Source organism: Lissotriton helveticus, chromosome 7 (assembly GCF_964261635.1).
Source record: "Lissotriton helveticus chromosome 7, aLisHel1.1, whole genome shotgun sequence".
Classification (NCBI taxonomy): domain Eukaryota; kingdom Metazoa; phylum Chordata; class Amphibia; order Caudata; family Salamandridae; genus Lissotriton; species Lissotriton helveticus.
The window spans coordinates 1,229,694,099-1,229,710,086 of NC_136068.1; the positions used below are offsets into that span (position 1 = coordinate 1,229,694,099).

The 15,988-nt window shown below is 49.1% G+C and overlaps 1 protein-coding gene across 1 annotated transcript in view; it reads left to right on the forward strand.

Moving 5' to 3' along the window:
• The window catches only part of COX11 (cytochrome c oxidase copper chaperone COX11), a 121,559-nt gene that overhangs the window by 27,126 nt on the left and 78,445 nt on the right, over positions 1-15,988 (forward strand). The window contains exon 2 of the mRNA XM_078654419.1: positions 9,465-9,620. Within this exon, the coding sequence (XP_078510545.1) occupies positions 9,465-9,620 (156 nt within the window). The remainder of the gene's footprint in view (positions 1-9,464; positions 9,621-15,988) is intronic.

A 15,988-nucleotide genomic window follows, 5' to 3' on the forward strand; every position in this document is an offset into this window, starting at 1 on the left:
AATATATATGTATTTATTACTAAATTAATCCTCTGAACTCTTTATGAGATCAGAGGCACAAGCACATAACAAGATACTTAATCAGCATACAATAAGTTACACAAAATACAGTAATGCCCTAGGGGCACTTCGAACCATATACTAAAATAGTGGTATAAGAACCACGTCACAAACAAAGGATAGGCCTAGGGCCTGGAGAGTCGCGGGGACTACGCTGTACTACCAAAGGATAGGGAGAAGGAGGCCCACGGGATGCGCATGCAGTGTCTTTACACACACGCGAGTTACCATAGAGTTAGAATGGGAACGAAAGAATTGGAAACTAGTTCTTTTAGGTCACTTCCGGATGGACAAGGAGAAAGCTACTTGAAAGTTAGACACTAGGATAGTAAATACCCACAGGAGCACCGAAGTACTCGCGTTACCTCACCCACAGGAAGCAGGTGCATAGGTGGCAAAGTGTGTTGGGTTTCATCGCTGAATCCTTTGGAGCCTTGAAGAAAGATGCTGCAGGCGACCAGGAGGGAAGTGTCCGGTTGGATCCAAGGGCGGATCGAGGATGAAGAATACCTGAAAGCAGAGGGGACGGAGTCTGGGTCACTAGCCAGTGACCAGGATGGAACCAGGAAGGAACCAGGCGATGTCGCGAAGCAATCAGGTGATGTCGTGAAGCTTGTCTCTGCAGCCAAGTGGACCAGGAGGTGTCGACGACGACCAGGAGCTGGATACAGACTGTCCCACGAAGGCTCTCGCTGTCGACGGTGTCGGCTTCCGGATTGGAGTCAACAAGCCTTGGCAAAGGCAACCCACGCAGGAATCGAAGATGGCTTACGGATCGGACCAGGAAGGTCTGATGGGCTTCTCCTTTTCAGGGAAGCAGGGGCCAGTCTGGAGCAACCAGACCAGCGGTGTAAATCAAAAGGTTCATCGTCACAGAGGCCACTAGCCAACGGGCAAGTGACCGGACAGACGCGTCGAGAAGGAAAATGCAGAAGGGCCCCACGCAGAACTCGTGGAGTGTGGAGGGCTGATCTTTGGTGCAGTTGGTGCTCGGGGCTGGGACTTCTCAATCCCCAATGCACAACTTCGAGGGTGCCTCAGAAGTTGCACGGAAAGGAATTCGCTGGTTTTCCAAGATGGCCGGTCCCACGTCTCTCGTCGCCTCCACGGGTCTCAGCTCTGCTGTGACTGTGGATCGGGCTGTTGTAAGTCTGGAAGTCCGGGTCTTGTCAGGCTCTGTGCTCGGGCTCTGGCGGGAGCGTCGACAAAGCAAACCGTTGATCGCTTGATGGTACCTGCTTGCACAGGGTGGTCACTCCTTGACCACAAGGGAGATTCTTCAGTCTTCTATCTTCAAGTAGAACGTCGAAGGTCCAGAATTTTGTTTCAAGTTTCAGTCAGGATAAATCTAAAATCTTGGGACTCAGCTCCTACCTATATACCAAATTTAGGGCCTAGATTACCTGCTAGGTCCCTCCTATGGGTGGGACCAGGGAAGTGGGTGGTTACACCCCTTTCCCTTTGTCCAGTTTCGCGCCAGAGCTGGGGCTGGAGTGCCCCAGCACCGGTTTGAACCGGACTATGCATAGGACAACTTGTGTGCCCCAGGCAGTGTCTCATTTCATTCAGCCCTTCCTGCCCCAATACACTATGGCCTGTCTGGGGTGGTGCTAGCACCTCCCAAGACAGGAAACCTATTGTCCAAGCCTCCCTCGCTGGAAGGACTCCCAGCAGCAGGAGGTCAAACTTGTGTCTGTGGCAGCAGCATCCATTTTGTGATGCTGAGGCTCTGGTTAACTTTAACTGGGATTAGTAGGAACAACATGTCTTCTCCCTCTAGAAGGGTGGAATGCTACCCCCGTCGCCAGAACTGGCAACGGAGTAGTATTCCAAAGCGTATGACACCTTACACGACATGTTTTGATAAAGCCAAACCAAAGTTGGCATTCAACCGCGAGGATTATAATGCTCTTAAGAGTATATGGTATGGTATGGCTATATCCTAGAACAGCTATAAGGACATGGTTCCAAAAGCTGCAGACAGGCTCAGCTCATGCTAGAGCATCATCTCACATAAAACCAAGCACTCTGCCTCCAGGATTGTTAAGGCCTGCCATAGGAGTGACTGATAGGTGTATATGTGTCTAGATATAAGGTTAGATATAGGAATACTATATCTAAGCAAGGGGTAATTACACGACCTTGTGATCAGCCAGTTGTGTCAGTTTGGATGGCCTGCCAGGGGTGGCAAAAGATATGCTGCAGCCCCTGGTAGGCCTTGGGTGCACCTATGCCCTGAGTACCTATGGTACACTGAACAGGGACTCACAAGAGTGACCCAATTCCCAATTGGTGATGTACCTAAAGTACATAGAGTCCATTTTACAGTGAGAGCAGATAGCCTGGGGCCCTGATTAGCAGGATCCCAGGCCAACTAAGTCGAAAACCAGCTAAACACAAGGCAAAAAATCTGAGGTAACCGTAGTCAGGTATCCACCTTCCTACACCCACCTAGTCAGAACTTTGCAATTGTTCCCACCAGGTGTGTCTCCTGTAGTAGGACTATATTGGGGGCCTGTTGTTTAAGGTACTGTAGTACTAGCCCCCTTTTTAATGTATCTTCCTTCCCGTTGACATTCTACATTAGGAAAGTCAATTGCGTTTCGATGAGATTTGTAACCATTGCGCATTCAAGTGGAACATGTGTGAGCCCGGGACATATTGTCTGATGTCAAATCTGCGAGGACGGTCCCTTCGATAACCCTCTGGACAGTTAAGTGATGTATTCTAGATCTAACCTTAGTTGACCATGTGAATATGTGTATTCTGTGAGTTTTAGTGTGAGATTAACTGTGTGATTAGTCTGGGAGAAAGAAGTGTGTCTCTTGCTGCTGATTGTAAGAGTTGCCTGGCGTAACTCAACAGATGACTGGAGAGAGAGACAGGTTAGAGAAAGTATCAGGTGAGAGAGCTACAGTTTTATGCTGAGGAAGAGTGCATTTTGGGGTACTGTTAACAGTGTTTCACAGAACAGATTCTGTGCAGAGTATACTAAAGAATCTGGTGACTCAGCATCTGCAGAGTAGGAAAGGCAGAGAGAGCGAGTGGAACACAGAGAAGAATATTTACAATGAAGTGGCGGAGCGTGGCGTTCCCTCCTTGGTTTAATGCCACGCTCTGCCACTTCTGGATCACCGGGCTGTACCATATTTACAACAACATGGTGCAGCCCTGCGTTTTCCTGTGCACAAAATTTAGCAGCCTAGTGTCAACGCAGGTACCCTTGCACCATAGTGCAAGGTGGTCTGTGTTGAGGGGAAGAATGTGCAGGAAGATGTTCCTTTCTGCACATAAACAATTTTTAAAAGCCATTTTGAAATTTCTCTGCGTACTGCCTAATGCAGAACACACAGAAGTTACAAAATGTCATTTTTTCTTAAAGATTGTTTATGTGCAGGAAGGGTCACCTTCCTGCATAGAAACAATGGATGGCCTTTTTGCTGTTTCTATATGTGCTGCACAACACAGCACACATGGAAACAGCAAAACCAAGGAGAAATAAACTCCTGCGGAGGCTGTGTATTGACCTGTGTATAGAAAAACAAAAACAAAACCCCTCCCCACCTTCAACTGTATGCACCCCTCCCTGCCGCCCTGCCAGTGGATTTCGAACTACATATTACCCCAACAAGGCAGAGTGCCTGTCGCCCCCCCCCCCTCCTGTCTTAGAAAGGTGCCCATGGTGCAGCCTCTCCCTTCCCCAGCCCATCCCTGAATAATTCAAAACTGTGAATATGAGGTTATAGATCATAGCCTAACGCGAGTAGTTATCATTGGTTTGATACTTATGTTTATCCCCCACTTGTTGCAAAAGTCAAGTAAACTTATTTGTCAGGGTCCTAAACCGTGTCTTTACCAGTACGGCAAATCCAAATGCCCCCATGTTTTGGCTTAGCTCGACTTATCTGTACATTGTTCCGTCCATCGGTGGGCAAACCTCAGTGTCTATTTAGCTCCAAGGGCCCGGGTCTGCAACTCCGCCAGTTGGTCTGCTGCTCGTCCCGTGGGAGGGCTCAGTCCTGTTCCCTCTTGTCCCAGTGTGTTTTTTTTTTGTTCCCGGATTTTCCCACTTGTCTCCATCCCGCCAACCATTCCCATGCCTCCTCTGGTGAAATAAAGAACCGGTTTTTGCCGTTGGCTTCGATGTGCAGTTTGGCAGAGAAAATCATGGCATATTTTATAGCTCTGTCTCTGAGTGCTCTATTGACCTCCAGGAAACTGCGCCGTAGATTCTGGACTTTTATCGGGGAAAAAATGATACCACACAATTTTCTAGTTTGATTGGTGGCGTACTACGCGATGTCTGTAGTATGGAATCCCGGTCTCGGAAGTTGAAGACTCTGGCCACTATCGGTCGAGGAGGGGCCCCTGGTGTAGGCCACCCTCCAGGAACCCGTGGAGCCCGCTCTGTTGAGAAATAGTTCGAGAGACCCTTTGGCTGCAGATGTTTGGGGACTATCTCCTCAATAAAGAGGTTTGTTGCTGGGCCCTCTGCTTGCTCCGGCACCCCGAGGATGTGCACATTATTCCAGCGTGCTCTGCCTTCATAATCGTCCAGTTGTGCCTCCATTTTATCCTGTAACTGTTGTACTTGTCGCTTGAGTTGAGAGGTGTCAGTGGTGATCGTTTTGGTGACATCCTCTACCTCTTTGACTCTTGTGTCCATCTTCCTGAGTTCTGCTCTTTTATGGGAGACTTCAATGTTTACAGAGTCGAGCCGTGACTCCATGGAGGACCGTACACCGTTGAGGGCGGCCATGATATCTTGGAGTGTTAAGTCGGACTGCCTGAGGGGGAATTGTGTCTTCTCTTGGTTGGCTATTTTGGTAGCTTCTTGTTCCTTTCCGTTCCTATTCCATGCATACTTGTCTAGTTTGGTTTGTAGCGTCGACTTGCCGCCTCTACCGCCAGCCATCTTTAAGCGTTCTCAAGTTGTTTATTGGAGTTTTTAGTTTAAGGATATGGCGCGGTACTCCCCGCTTCCTGCCTAGGGACCACTAGCCTCCAGCGGCCTGTTGGGTTTCCCAAATTAAGTTATGAAAGACTGTTTGCACCCGGTGTTGGAAGTGATCACTTGGCAGCTCCTTGCCTAGGTCCCGTTGGCTACTTCCGTCTGCACCGGCGCTTCTCCTTTTTATTGTTTCCTTTTTGCTTTCTCCCAGGCCCCGTGGGGGGGAACGATGACACCCTGATTTCTCTAGCGCCGTGGAGGGTCCCACACCAGCTGTAGTGCTGCGGGCTCACCCCGCTTCAGAATTGAGGGCCTGGGGCCGAGGGCCAGTCTCCGTTACCCCGCCACTATCCAACTTTAAGTCTGGGATCACGCTGCCTTGAAGCCCAGTTTTACTGTTGGCAGTTTAGTCAATCTCTATTTATGTGGGTATGTCCTGAGAGATTGTCTTCTATCTCCTACTGGATGGCATTTCCGGTGCGTCTCCACCCATTTGTTGTCCTTAGGGCCTAGGTTGCGGGGCTAGGTGAATCTTATTTCCGGCCCCAGGTGATGTGACGCAGGCCGCCAACCGCCGAGGGTCACAAATACACATCGCGCTGCCTGCCCCGCACCACAATGTCTCAATTCCTAAAACTGCACTGTGTTTATGGACGGCGACTTACTTCTCCTCAATTGCGGTTTGACAGGAGCAGTTCTGGTGGCCTTCGGGCGTGCCCCTTCGCGTCTAGCCCCGTGGAAGAAAATCCTCTTGGCCCACTGTCCCTACATCGGAGGCCTCTCACCGCTTCCCCAGCGTGTTCCACAAGGGTCACCGATCATCTGCCAGCGTCACAGATGACTTTGGGTGTGGCCGATCGGGAAAGGCCTGCTCCCATCCCCCTCGCTGCCGCCACTTCCAGCCGAGTTGTTGTGCAGGGGGTTCGATGACGGAGGGTGGCACCATCTTCTTACATCATGCGGCCGTCGGACTCCCGGACCGCCACAGGCTCCGCGGTTTCAGCAGCAGTGCCCCCGAGCCGCTCCGGCACTTCGGGCCCCCCCGCTGCCACCGCAACTCTTCTTGCCAGGTAGGGATCTTGCTTCGGTTCCCTTCTCCCGGCTTCTCTATTACGCCGGTGTTACTTCTGCCATTTTGCGCCTTGTCTCCTCCGCCAGGCCGTGGGCTCTTGGTGCGACGCTGCCGCACAATCAGGCCAAACTCCGCCAGTGTCTCGTTGCCCGCTGCACTAGGGCCTGCGGTCAAGCTTTGGTTGGGGTTTGGACTGCTGAATATGCCGGATTACTGCAGGATAGTAGGCGAGGGCTTCAGAGCCACGCTAGTGTGCGGCCATTCCTGTCGGCTGCTGGCCACGCCCCGTCATACCCATTTTTGAAGGGCAGTGTGTTTTTTGCACATTGATTGGAGAAGTTAAGGAAGTAAAGTTGAAACTGTTTAGATGTTTTGACCTGGTCTGTCCTAAGCAGAATATGCAGCACTGTGAGGCTCACTGCATCTTCACTGACAGATTCCCACTTTGCATTGATAGACTGTTTGAGGAGCATATCAGGTGCCTTATCCCACCATTTGAAAATGCTGAGATTTCACAGTTGATGGCATCCTGGAGTTTGAAACATCTATCATAAAGTCATAAACCATGTCGTTCCTCCACAAATGAGTGGCTGTATTTTCCTCTAGTGGGCATGCAATGTGCTAGCAGCTAGACCACAACACCTTTTGCAGGTAGGTTCTGACTACACAACACTTATCAAATATAACCTCATGCGATCAAAGAGTGGTCACATTAGATTTATTCCCTTGATGTTTCAGATTATTGAAGTTTACCGAATCACCTTTCTGGACTCCCCCGGTCTTTATTGCATTAATTGAGATTTTGTTCTTTTTTGCATTCATGGAATTTTTGAGACCACTTACTTGTTATAGGTTGCGTGCTGGACTCGTCACTGTTTCCGTAACACATTAAACTGCTGAAGTTGTTTTTATTTTTTATGACCTACACCTCTCAGAGGCACAAACTATATAATTTTGTACTGGCTATTAATCTTGTGTCCGTAGTTCAGTGTATACAGTTTAGTGTATTGATATGTATAGTTGAATAGTGAATTTTCTTTTAGCTCATTGTATGTCCTTATGGTGTGAGTTTTTTTATATTTATTGCTGATCCTAAGCTAGACTGGAACATCACTGACCTTCTTTCTGGATAACTTATCTTTCCACGCAGCAGGCCAATGAATCTGGCTGAGACTGGTCATGGCTCCTAGTTACTGGATTGCCCATAATTATCTTGCTGCATGAAACTTTTAGTGGCAACAGTAAAAATAGTGAACTAGCTACTTGACACCCAGCGACGGCCCTCAACAAAGGCAATGACATCGCTGGGACACTGGAACACTCTACTGCACTCTGATCCTGCGTTACAGTTAGCCAAACACCCACTGTATATGTAGACACCCTCACCCCTCTGAAATCATCCCACAGCGTAAAATGTGGAAACCAAACTGCTCTTACTTTAATTAAACAAAACTGTTGTGTGACAATAATCAAACTGCTCGTTTGCTAGCCACTGTCCCTACATGAAGGCACCCATATAGTTTTGATCATTATATATGAATTTTCTAAAGCAGGGAATGGTTCTTTACTTTTAGAATAGTGGATAACAAGAAATACTAATGACTTTATAAGTGAACACAAGGGTGTCAGTACTGGAAAAAACTGCCATTTTGACTTTACACTGTCAGGAAGGACAGATGGTCTATAAATCTCTCACAAATGACAAGTTTGACTCTGTTACATGTATTGAATCCCAGTCAATATGGGCATTAATTTAGTTATCTAACGCACGTGCAACCGTTGTTTCCTACTGTCAGAGCAATTTCGGCACTCCCACCAAAGAGGTTCCTCAAAAAGACGTTTAAGTGTAGTTATATGAAATCACTGTCTTGTCGGTTAACTGTGCGTGTTACCGGAGCTGATCTAAAACAACATGCTTGTCTCCAAACGGTGAATAACCTTACAGAAGGAAGACTGCAGATGGCCAAGACAATATTTTTCCTCGCACCACTTGCTAAACTTTCGTTAAATAATCTAAACATAGACATTGTTACATTTCAAGCCTCACTTTCTGCTGTAGTTTGCACAACTTAGAAATAGGCATTAGGAATGAACGTTTAAGGCCTGCAGCAAAAATCTAAAGCAACCAGGAATCAGCTTGAAATATAGAATCTGGAGTGTCTTCTGTTGAATGAACGTCTATGTTTTGTTTCTGTGTACGCTTTTTTATACTTTCGTGATGCTAGTAAATGCATGCCAATACTACTCCCTTACTTCTGCCCATAAATTAATTTACACCAGCCATATCTGTTTGCCAACTCTAAACAGACTACTTGAATATTCGTTGAATGATATATAGCCAGCAGCTTGTCAGTGGCCTGCAAATCTCCTTCCCGCAAACCACTTCCCCGCAAGTTAATTTTGAATCAAAATAATGACTGCTTTTTTCTTTGTACTCCAACGGGACCCTTTACAGCATTTATCTTCATAACATGACTTGTAAATAATAATTTTTATTTACCTAAATCCAGAAAACTCAGAGCAAACTTTGACCGTCGGAACCAGAGATAAGCCTGTATTCGCAATGACACTTGTCTGGCACTTCTAGTCTAAGGTCTAGTGAAAGGTTGAGGTTAGAATTTGATCTGACATAGCCTTTTTATAGTTAATTAATATATTTTTGTAAAGGCTTTCAGTTAACGAGCACTCCTGGCAAGCATTCCTAATGAAGTTACAAATTCACTAAGGAACTGCTGGGTAAAATGAGTTGATCCTTCACGCCAATCCTTGCCACAATTACATTTTCAGTTATCGGTATTGAGGAAGGTTTCAAAGCTCGCTATTCCTGGTCTTGGTCCTACTTGCATTGAGCCATAGAAAGCCTTACATCTGGAAGTGAATTTCAATTATAATTCCTCTCGCCTAGTTGATAAAACTGAGATTTCTTATGAGATTAACCATTTATTTTTTTATTATGTTTTTCCAAGGCATGGTAATCTGTTTTTAGGAACTTTCCACTTCCGTCAGACATTTCCCTTCTATGAATCACATGATTAAAATTGGAATCAAAACCCGACCTTTGCATAAAGCTAAACTAATTACAAGTTTACTTTTGTCATGCCATCGCTTACCCTTGAAGCAGAGGTTTGGTTCAACTGCCTCTCTCAAACAACTCCTACAATGTAGCGTATTTGAATATCAAACAAGATGTATATAGATATAATACTATTCTGCATCACTGTCACACTATCAAAAGCTATACACTACAGATCCAATACATCCCAGGTTCCAGATCCCCTTCACTGCCTCCTAAAAAGGACCTCTGATGCACCAAAATGATTTCTTTAACAAAGATTGGATGGGATGGCAGCTTTAAATTCATGCTGTACATTTCTTGTTTAGGCTACTGGACTCGGAGGTACACCTGTATCTGGTCACAGTTCTGACCAAATTGAAGCAATGGAACCTGTCAAAGACCGAATAATTAAAGTCACTTTTAACGCAGATGTTCACGCAAGCCTGCAATGGAATTTTAGACCCCAGCAAAGTGAGATATACGTAAGTTGCAGAATGATGTACTGTTTCATTGAATGCAAATGCATGTACCGTCTTTTTTTTGTGAATGGGTTTTATTTTGCTGATTGTCTGCTTCCAATTAAATCGCTGAATCTAATAATAAATGATTTGATTCTTCTGTCTTTTTTCCCAAAATTGAAAACAAATGCAACATTAATTGTGCCATACTCTTTAAAAGGGCACGTTTATTCTCTGACATGATGTGATGTGGGCACATAAGTCAGCTAGAAGTTTTTCTGCCGCCTGCAGCTCAGACAAGTGCTAATTCTCTACCTTTCTTCTAGAAAAAGGGGGCAACCCAGTAGCCCAGGGACCTGGGATGGACAATTATTCTACAATAACTGGTCCCTATAGGGGAAGTGTAGCCCTTGATTTCCACAGCAATAATATCACTATAGGTATAGAAAAAGCTCTCAAATTATTAAGTTTTAGTTATGCTTTTAGTTCATTTATTTATACATATCTCTTTTAAGGAATTTAGGATTATATGAATCTATTTGAACAGTATAATGTAATACTTGTACAAGGTTCTCCTAAAAGGTGACGGCGCAGTGAAGTTGATATATGATTCATAAAAAGTGCATTTGTGCTATGTACAGAAATATATGTATTCATATATACATACATGTATATATACACACATGTGGCTGATGGGGACAATAAAATGTTTGAAGTCAACACCTGTAAAACAAGTGTTGATATCCACAATCAGATTCTTAAAAACACATTCCACATAGATTAATCAACTTTACGACCCCTGAGCACATGTATTTTAAGCAGGGTCCTCATCAGTGCCCAAAATATGTAACGGAGACACCAATGGATTGGGACAGAAAGTCCCACAATCGAGTGAATGTCAGACAATATATCCTGGAACAACTTCAAAGTGAATATTGGCATGCATATTAAAAGCGCGCCAAAAATGCTTCAAGAGAGCCCCTACAGTGCAAAGCCCGATATAATGGCAGATGAATTTGTCATCCGAAAGATTGAAGCCTCAGTCGAGAGACGCTTCGTATTCAGTTTCTATAAATGATAAAGTGATTGGCCTCCAAAACACCAGCTCTACCTGCACACCTTTATTGTTTCCCTGAACTTAGTCCATTTGTGACAAAAATTGAATACCACCACAACCTAAAAGAAGATTTAAAAAATCTATAGAACTCTGGTCATATGCTAATTAGGTACATTACCAGCACTTGGAAAAGAGTGCGAGTCAGATCTGAGAAAGTTATTGATGAAGATTGGCAGATTGTGTTAATGGCCCCCAGGGAAGTTGTAGCCTACCTGTGCCCCAGATTGCAGTGAGCAGAGTCCAGGAAGTGGTAAGGAGACAGACTAGTGCTGTCTCTTCCCAAAACAAAAGTTGTTTAAAAAAGCGATTTTTCCTTTCTGTGATTACTGTCTTTGCATGTGGTTGTTACAGTTTAAAATTACAGTTCTGACCTGCCTTTGATTGCATATTTTATCACCTGTTTTGTGTTTTAAACTTGTGGTTTTCCCTGTCCACGATTGCTTGCATTTAACGTGTTGAATTGTGGGATTGGCAGTCCAACCTCTGTAGTTTGTCCCTCTCAAATCAACCGGCAACCCTAGCTAAACCCCCACATATAACAACTGTCTCCTCCTGTGGTAGACGTCTAAAGTGGAATAAAATCGTTATGGACCCTATTAAGATCTCCACTATAGACGATCTACTTATGGCCTCACAATTAGAACTGGACAACATCAATCCAGCTTTGTTAAATGAAAGGGCAACACCTATTTTTGAAGCAGTTCTCAAGTCCATAGGGGAAGTCTTCGTGGCTAGGGGCCCTCCAGGGAGGAATTTGTCACATCCCAAACCCAGGGGTAAGCACGACTGGTATACTCCAGAATGTAGACGGGCAAAGTCTAATTTATTAGTAGCAGTCAAAACTAAATCCCAATCTTTGATTCAGTCTGCTAGGAAAAAGCATAAGATCACACTGGCATACGCTAAAAAAGAATGGGAAGAAGAGTACTGGTCTACTCTTAAAGAAGCCAGTCTCAAAAAAGACCCTAAATGTTTCTGGGATACAATTAGAGCCAGAAACAGGCCTGATAGTGATCTTATTTCATGTAACATTCCAAGCCAAGCGTGGGTTGCCCATTTTTCAAATCTATATTCCCGACATGACATTTTGACCCCTATTGAGGCCTCCAATGCTGTTGAAGGGAGGCCTGTGGTTCTGGCAACGAATTTTTCTTTAGATTGGTGTACTGTCCTCTTTCTCATTTGCTCTGTGCTAAGACCTGGGTGTTAAAACAGTGCACCCCCAGCCACCATTTTGTGTTCGCAAGTCAGTGAGGCCGGCCCCACTGCCCCCCCCCTCCCCCCCCCCCCCCCCCCACCCCCCAGCTACAGGGATATTCTACATCAGAGGGTGCTTCTGTGAGCTGTTTAAACTGTATTTACTGGGGCCTGTGCACTTCGTTTTTTGGCCAGCAGGGGGAGTAACGTTTTATTCAAACAGTATTGTTAGATTTCGAGTTAGTGAAGCCTTTACCTGCAGAATTCCAAAGTGTGGATTGAGCCTGTCTGTCTCCTAGGAGATTCTGAACAGGAGAAGCAGCTTCCAACTCCCTGGCCAGCAAACCTTGTCTGAGGTCGCTGGGACCTTATATGGTCTGCTAGTGGTTGGCACATGTGTACACCGATTGGTGGGTGTATCTGGAGTTTCTTTTGGGTTAGGGTTAATGTTCTCATTGGTTGGGTATTTGAGGGTTCTGATTGGTTTCGGGGTCTGTGATTCAATCATTGTAGGGTTGGGACTAGGGCTAGGATTTCTATTGGAAGTAGGGACTAGGGCTACCTGTACCATTGGCTGCTTGGACTTGGGTTAGGATTACTGGTAGGGCTAAGGCCTTCATTGGATGTAGAGATCCGGCGTTTTGAACTGATTGGGTGCTTGGGCTAGGGCTAAGATTGGCAGTAAGGTCCTGGTCTCCTACTGGTTCTAAATATTAGGGCTAGTGTTGTGATTGAATAGTGTTAGGGCTAGGGTTCCCAATGGTTGAAGGGGTCACCTGATTACTAGGGCTATAAAATAAGTCAGGCTTAGGGCGTCTCAGCCCGGCAGTCGAGGCTAAGGGCGGAGAGGACAAGGGTAGTTGCCTGTTTGAGCCTGTTAAGGGTGGAGAGGACAAGGGTAGTTGCCTGTTTGAGCCTGTTAAGGGCGGAGAGGACAAGGGCAGTTGCCTGTTTGAGCCTGTTCGGGACTAGGGCCAGAAATGCTGCCCTTTTTCTCATTTAGCAATACCCAAAACTCCTTTTTTACTCATCCAAAAGCCTCCTCCTATTGCTAAGACCTAAAAGAAACCCTTTATCCCTCCACTATGCCTCTGGGCCGGTCACTCCACCACGCGCACTCCCCGTGTGTGTTCCCAGACTGCCCCGTCTCCGCTGCTGCCCACAGCTGTGCCCCTGACCACGAGGCGTGGTCTCTGCTTCTGGAGCGCAGCGCCGCTCCCTGTGTGCCTCTCACCCGGCTGTTCGCTGTTCCTGCACTTTTGTTTTTATTCCCCCTGTGCTGGTGCTGCTTCCCCAGCGGTGCCCAGCCTGTCTGTCTTCTCACTTGTTAGTCTATTGCCGCCGTTTCTCCCGCTGTAACCCCGCTGCTCTTCCCGCCACCTCCCCGCTCCCTGCCGCTGATCCCCTGCGGCCCGCCCCCTTCCACCTGGAGCCTTCCCATTCGCCGCCCCGCTCCCGCCTCCCAGCTGCCCCTCCCTCCCACTGGACCATATAGGGAGGAGTGCACGCAGTGGAGACCTGTGACCTCTGTGCCTCTGGGCCGGTAACTCCACCACGCGCACTCCCCGTGTGTGTTCCCAGACTGCCCCGTCTCCGCTGCTGCCCACAGCTGTGCCCCTGACCACGAGGCGTGGTCTCTGCTTCTGGAGCGCAGCGCCGCTCCCTGCTGCCTGTGTGCCTCTCACCCGGCTGTTCGCTGTTCCTGCACTTTTGTTTTTATGCCCCCTGTGCTGGTGCTGCTTCCCCAGCGGTGCCCAGCCTGTCTGTCTTCTCACTTGTTAGTCTATTGCCGCCGTTTCTCCCGCTGTAACCCCGCTGCTCTTCCCGCCACCTCCCCGCTCCCCGCCGCTGATCCCCTGCGGCCCCGCCCCCTTCCACCTGGAGCCTTCCCATTCGCCGCCCCGCTCCCGCCTCCCAGCTGCCCCTCCCTCCCACTGGACCATATAGGGAGGAGTGCACGCAGTGGAGACCTCTGACCTTTGTGCCTCTGGGCCGGTCACTCCACCACGCGCACTCCCCGTGTGTGTTCCCAGACTGCCCCGTCTCCGCTGCTGCCCACAGCTGTGCCCCTGACCACGAGGCGTGGTCTCTGCTTCTGGAGCGCAGCGCCGCTCCCTGCTGCCTGTGTGCCTCTCACCCGGCTGTTCGCTGTTCCTGCACTTTTGTTTTTATTCCCCCTGTGCTGGTGCTGCTTCCCCAGCGGTGCCCAGCCTGTCTGTCTTCTCACTTGTTAGTCTATTGCCGCCGTTTCTCCCGCTGTAACCCCGCTGCCCTTCCCGCCACCTCCCCGCTCCCCGCCGCTGATCCCCTGCGGCCCCGCCCCCTTCCACCTGGAGCCTTCCCATTCGCCGCCCCGCTCCCAGCTGCCCCTCCCTCGCTCCGCCCCCCCCTCTCTCCTCTTATGGCAGAGGGGCAAACGCGCAACGTGCACGCGCAGCGGGTGCGCCGATTGTGCGCCGAAGGCGCGCCAAAGGTAAGCCCGTCAGCGCCCGTCCGCGCCTGGACCGCGCCCAGTGCCGGAACCCCTGGCCCCCGCAGACCCTAGCCCACCCGCCGGACAAACGACGCCGCCACCCTCAACGCACTCAACGCCGGCCGAACCCCTGGATGCTACCGAGCCACCCCGAGACGCACCCACGGACCCTTCAGCTGCCGCTCCTGCAAGTTCACCTGCATCCGGACCTGCACTACACCCGCACCCACCAAGACCAAGACGAGCAACAACAGCAGCCACCTGAAGTGCATCCTGCTCAACACCCGCTCCGTCCACAGACATGCCGTCGAGCTCTGGAACCTGCTCGACACCACAGACCCAGACGTCGCCTTCCTCACGGAAACCTGGATGAACGCCTCCTCAGCGCCCGACATCGCCATCGCCATCCCGGACGGCTACAAGATCATCCGGAGAGACCGCGTCAACCAGACAGGAGGAGGCATCGCCATCATTCACAGGAACACCATCCGCATCACGACCAACACCGACGACACCATCGCACCCGCCGAACACCTGCACTTCCAGATCCACGTCAACCCCAAGACCACCCTCAGAGGCACCCTCATCTACAGACCCCCGGGACCACGCACACAATTCAGCGAGGACATCGCCGACTTCATCAGCCCGCACGCCCTCCCCTCCGCTGACTACATCCTCCTCGGGGACCTCAACTTCCACCTGGAGAACAACAACGACCGCAACACCGCCACCCTGCTGGAAAACCTCGCAAACCTGGGACTCAAGCAGCTGGTGACCACCCCCACCCACCTCGCCGGACACACACTCGACGCCGTCCTCTCATCCAGCAAAGACATCGCCTTCAGCCACGCCACAGGACTCCACTGGACGGACCACAGCTGCGTCCACTTCACCTTCAGAAGAACGACGATCCACCACCACCAGCAACAGGTTGCCCGAAGAAGCTGGAACAAGATCACAGCCGACCAGCTCGCCGCTTCCCTGAGTCAGCACCCTCCCGCCAGCTCAGCGAACCCCAGCCAGGCCGCCGACAACCTCACGAAGTGGATCAGCAACTGCGCGGACAAACTCGCCCCTCTGAGGACCCCGCCCAGCAGACCCGGCAGCAAGAAAGCCCCATGGTTTACCGACGAACTCAAGAGCTCCAAGAAGGACTGCCGAGCCCTCGAGAAAGTCTGGAGAAGGGAACCAACACCGGACAACATGACCACCCTCAAGCTTGCCACCCGGAAGCACCACCAACTGATCCGCGCCACCTAGAGAACTGCATTCAAGGACCGGCTGGACAACAACGCAGACAACTGCAAGGAACTCTTCAACATCGTGAAAGAGCTCTCCAACCCCAGCGCCGGAAACAACGACATCACCCCATCGCAAGACCTCTGCAACTCCCTCGCCTCCTACTTCCACAACAAGATCACGGACATTCACAACAGCTTCAGCATTCAACCATCGCACACAACGACCGCAGCAACGCCGCCCACCACCACCCTCCGCGCCTGGACTCCGATCAGCACCGATGACACCGTCCGCATGATGAACTCCATCCACTCCGGATCTCCGACCGACCCCTGCCCTCACCACGTCTTCAACAAGGCCGACGCT